At 26.5% G+C, this 5589-nt stretch overlaps 1 protein-coding gene across 4 annotated transcripts in view; it reads left to right on the top strand.

Moving 5' to 3' along the window:
* The window catches only part of LOC117176245 (protocadherin-like wing polarity protein stan), a 77618-nt gene extending 74582 nt beyond the window's left edge, over window positions 1–3036 (top strand). For all 4 annotated transcript variants that reach the window (XR_004467593.1, XM_033366394.1, XM_033366393.1 and 1 more), the window contains exon 12: window positions 2344–3036. Coding sequence is in view for 3 of the 4 variants with exons in the window: in XM_033366394.1 (XP_033222285.1) it covers window positions 2344–2374 (31 nt within the window). In the remaining variant the exon portion in view is untranslated. The remainder of the gene's footprint in view (window positions 1–2343) is intronic.
* Window positions 3037–5589: the final 2553 nt, after the last annotated feature.

Raw genomic sequence — 5589 nt, 5'->3', positions numbered from 1 at the left:
TTTTTGTTAAAAAATCATCTTTTTTTGGTAAAAACTGTATCTTCTTTTTTAAAAATTGATTAATTCAGTTGAAAATACAAGTGCAAATTCCAATTGAATATTCATAATTTTAATTAAAAATTAATCTTTTTCGTTGAAAATAAAACTTTTTGGATAAAAATTAATTTATTTGGTTGAAAAATCGACTTTTTTCGTAGAAAATTAATGCTTTTAAGTGAAAATCCTACTATTTGATTGAAAATTTATGTATTTTATTGAAAAATTGTTCTGTTTCATAGAAAATTAATATTCTTGATTGAAAATTTATCTTTTTGCTTAAAAACTCAACAGTTCTTTTTGTTGTTTTTTTTAGTTGAAATATCAATTACTGTTTTTTCGTTCAGAATGCATATTTTTTTAAATGAAAATTTAATTACTTCGTTGATAGTTAAACTCTTTTGTCGAAAGTAAATGCTGTTGTGTGAAGATTCTTGATTTTATTAGAAAATTGATCTCTTTTGTCTTTTTTAGGATCTTTTTTAGTTAAAAATTCCACTACTTGATTGAAAATTTTTTTTTTTTCGTTAAAAATTCAACTATTTCATTAAAAATTCATGTATTTTGGGAAAAATCTTCTTTTTTTGGGAAAAAATTCATCTTCTTGCTAGCAAATTTATTTATTTTGTTAAAAATTGAAGTATTCAAGTTGAAGATTCATTATTTTAGTTGAAAATTCATAAGTTAGTTTCACAATTAGTATTTTTTTAAAGTTAAAATTTAATATTTTCATTTTTGGTTGAAAATTGATCTTTTTAAGATCAAATTTTAACTATTTGGTTGTAAATTTTTCCTTTTTATTTAAACATTAAACTATTTCGTTGAAGTTTCATGTGTTTTGTTAAAAAATCTTTTTTTAAAGTTAATCTTCTGTTGAAAATTCATTTATTTACTTGAAAAATCAAGTAATCCAGTCGAAGATTTATCATTTTAGTTCAAAATTCATCACTGTTTAATTTTTTTGGTGAAAAATTATTTATTTTAACTGAAAATGTAACCATTCCATTTTTCGTTGAAAACTGATCTTTTTTTAGTTCAAAATTCAACTATTTGGTTGGAAATTCTAGTATTTGTTTAAAAATTAATCTATCTTGTTGTGAGTACAATATTTTTACTTCAAAAATTAGGAATTTGAAGAGGTTAAAATTTATTTTAATACAATAGATTAATTTTACCTAAATGTCCACTGAATTTTGAGTATGTGATAAAATAAACATTTGTTTGAATTCATGGACTTATTATTATAATTTAATTATTTAGTTAATCGATGCTCTAAACGATGCAATGATTTAAAAAATGGAAAATATTGATTTTCAATTAATGATTAACAAATTAAAAAAAAATGCTTTTTAAGCAATTTTTTTCAATCCAAAAATATAGAGGAAGGCATTTTTTATGGTCGCAAATATGCACAAAATTGCATAAAATGTGTGAACTTTTCAAATCCGATTAGTTGTTTTACCTACGATTTTTTAAACAAAATGGCGTCAAAAAAACGGAAACCAAAAATTTGAAATTTCGTTTTATCGATATTTTTAAATATTTTTTTCACTCAAATCATATACATTTCTAAGTATTTCAGTAAAAATATATTTGAATAGTTTATTTCTAAACAAAATAAAAATATTTAGTGTTAATAGGTGAAAAGGACGTAAAATAGCAATAAAATAATTTTTTATAATCTTAATATCATGATTTTACCTATTTACCGCTAAATATTTTTATTTTATTTAGAAATAAACTATTCAAATACCTTTTTACTGAAATAATTAAAAATGTGTATGATTTGAACGAAACAAGATAAAAAATATCGATCCGTTTTTTGGCCGCTATTTTGCTTTAAAACCTCGCAGATATAAAAACTCAACGGATTTGAAAAGTTCGCACATTTTTTACACTTTTGTGCATATTTGCGACCATAAAAAAAGTCCTTCCCCCTCTACTTTTTGATTGAAAGAAATTGCTTTAAAAAAAGCATTTTTTTAATTTGCTAATTATTAATTGAAAATCAATATTTTCAGTTTTTAATCCATTGCATCGTTTAGAGCATACCCGAAAGTAGTAGGAAAGATTATTACACAATAAATTCTTTGCCTTTTTTTTTATAAAATTCTTCAAACTCAAAGGTAAGAAAGAAATTTCTTCGTTTTGGGACTTAATGGATTAAGAAAATATCTTGTGCTATAATTTGTCAAAGCTTTTTAACTTATACCTGGATAATAATTACGTGCTCAGCCGATCATTTTTGACGACTTTATACTTCATTGTGCCACAAATACGGGAAATATAGGAATTTTTCTATTCCAGGAAGGATATTAATGCCGAGACGTCTGTCTGACAATCTTCACCTACAAAGAAGTATCGTACAAAGAAATATTTTAGACTATCCATTTACAAAAGCGACATAAAAGTAACATATATTTTAAGCAGTGGCCATGACTGTGCTTAAACGCGTAGCCATATTGATTAGCAAGTATGTGTGAGTGCCTATCTGTAAACCTATGCAATGCTTATTTACGTACTTTGACTTTGGTTGTTGTTAACAACCTTAATTTTTTTAAACTTCGTTAGTATCCGGGTTCGTCGGCAATTGTCAAACACACACACACACACACTATATGTAGGGTATGTTTGTATGAATGTAATGATAAGACTGGGATAACTTTCTGTCCACGACTCGTCCTGACACCCGCTTCAGGATGAACCCTTGTAAATTAATATTCACCGACAAAAGTTTGCTGGATATGTTGACGAGTAGAATTTACTCAAACGGGCAGTCCACGACTCGGCCTGACATCTGCATGCTGGCCGTACTTAAATTTCGTAACGGATTATAGGCTCTCTCTAGGACCCTTCCTCCCCCCTGTTACAAACCGTAACAAAATATCCCCACTCCATCCTCTTAATGTACGTAATGTTTAGTTTCCAGAAATATTTTGCTATTTATTGCTAGTAGAGTTAGGCAGGGCGGTCGAAAACTTTATTTTCAAAATTCTCAAATTTATTAATTTATTTTATAGAAAAAATGTATTTTCTACTATAAAATATGACTTTTTAAGAAAACAATTGAACTTTCATTGACATAATAACATTTTTAACATAATAGTTGAATTTTCAACCTGAAAAGATAAATTCCCAATTAAAAAGTGTTATAGTTTATATTTCAATAAAAAATATGAAAATACAAACAAACAAAAAAGAAAAGAATTAAAAAAAAAGACGAATTTTCAACAATCCAAGATTTTTTTAGTCAAGACCGAAATAAAAGTTTATTTAAATTGTTGAACCTTCAAGTCAAAAGACGAATTTTTTCTACAAAAATGGAATTTTCAAATAAAAAATATGATTTTTCGGCTAAAAAAAAATTTCAAAAAGAGAATTTTTTTACAAAAAAAGAAGAATATTCAACTAGAAAAGATGAATCTTTATAATGTGGAAAAGCTACATTTTCAGTAAAAAAAAAATATTTTTAACCAAGAAAAAGAATTAGTACGAAAGAATTAAATTTTCAACCGAAGGCACAAGCCTTAAATCCAAAAAATAAATTTTCAACAATTTATTTTAACTTTTACCCAAGTACTTGAATTTTCAATTAAAAAAGATTAATTTTCAAGAAAATAAGTTAAACGTTTATTCAAAGAAATGAATTTTCAACTAAAAATATGAATCTTGAACAAACAAAAAAATGATTTTCTAACAGATTCAACTGAATATTTCAAACAAATTATTTGAGTACTCAAGAAAAAAGAATCATTTTCAACCAAAAAGTAGCATTTTCATTAAAAGATGAAATTTCTGCTAAAACAGATATTATTTATATAGTATTTTCTGTTAAAAAAAGATTTCAGTTTACTTTTCACGATCAGTTTATGAATTTTTAATCAATAAATAAATTTCTATTGAAAAAATTGAATTTTGAAGCCAAAAAGACGATTTCTTAACTAAAGGGGATGAAGTTTCTCCTAAAATAGAAAAATTTTTATAAACATTTTTTTTTAAAGATTGAATTTGTATCCTAAAAGATGGCAGTTCACTTTTCAAGATCAAAATATGAATTTTTTTAAACAAAAAATAAGTTTCTACGGAAAAAATGAAGTTTCAATTTCCAAAAAGACGAATTTTTTCAAATAAAAAAGATGAATTTTTAACAAAATAGTTTAATTCTCTACCAAATAGTTGCATTTTTATCAAGGGAAGGTGAAATTTTGGCTTGAAACGGAGGAATTTTTAATAAAAAACTACGCTTTTTTTAAGTTGAATTGTTATCCAGAAAAAATTTCAGTTCTCTTTTCAACACAAAAATATTAAATTTGAACAAAAAGTACATTTTCTACGGAACAGTGAAATTTTTAACAAAACAACAGAATTTTTAACCAAAAAATTTGACTTTTCAACAAAAATGTTGAATTTTTAATCAAACAGTTGCATTTTTATCCAAGAAAGATGTAAGTTATGCTAAAGCAGGTGAATTTTAAAATCAAAAAGACAAACTTTAAAAAAAGAGTGGAATTTCCAACCGAAAAGTTTGCATTTTTATCCAATATAAAAAGAAAATTCGGCAGAAACATGTGAATTTTTTAATCAAAAAGACAAATTTTCAAAAAAGGTGTTGAATTTTCATCCAAAAAGATTTCAATTGACTTTTAAACACAAAATTCAGACTTTTAAACCACAATTAAATTTTATAGCAAGTGTTTGAATTTTCAACAGAACAGTTCTACTACTGAGAAAGATCAACTTTTACATCAAAAAGACAAATTTTCAGAAAAAATAATTTTCATCCATAAAATATTTCAGTTGACTTTTCAACAGCAAAATATAAATTTTAAACAAAAGGTTAATGTTCTACGAACATACTGGAATTTTTAACTCAAAAATACGAATTTTTAATAAAAAAGTTGGATTTTCTTCAAAAATGGATATCTTTTTAAGAAAATTGTTAAATTTTCAACCATATAGTAAAATTTATAACTAAAAAGATAATCTTTAGGAGAAAGTTTCTGCCAATTTGCAAACAATTACGTACATTAGTGAAAGACCCCATCGTTTCTACCGTAACAAATCGTAACAAAATGTCTCCCCCCCCCTCCTCCTCCTTGAGTTGTTACGTAATTTAAGTGCGTTCCCTTACCGATTAGTGTTTATTTAAATGGACAGTCCACGAGTCGTCCTGACACCTGATTCAGAGCGAACCCTAGTAAATTAATGTCCACCAACAAAAATGTGCTGGATATGTTGACGAGTAAAGTTTACTCAAACGGGCAGTCCGCGACTCATCCTGACAGCTGCGTGCTGGATATCTTGACGAATAGAGTACTTTATTACTCTTGAATGAAATTTAAATTAATTTTTTTAATGCTTCCCTGAGCAAGGAAAATATTACAGCGATAACTGTGGTTATCGGAGAGAGGGGGGGGGGGGCAGACTGTACGCACGATTCGTCCTGAAACCGGAATGAGGACGAGTCGTGGATTGCCCATTCATATATAAGTATTACCTGCAATCGGATTCATGACTGAGAGACAATTGCATTAATCGAATGCCGGAAAAAAC

Source organism: Belonocnema kinseyi, chromosome 7 (assembly GCF_010883055.1).
Source record: "Belonocnema kinseyi isolate 2016_QV_RU_SX_M_011 chromosome 7, B_treatae_v1, whole genome shotgun sequence".
Classification (NCBI taxonomy): Eukaryota; Metazoa; Arthropoda; class Insecta; order Hymenoptera; family Cynipidae; genus Belonocnema; species Belonocnema kinseyi.
This window is presented reverse-complemented; position numbering and strand designations above follow the sequence as displayed.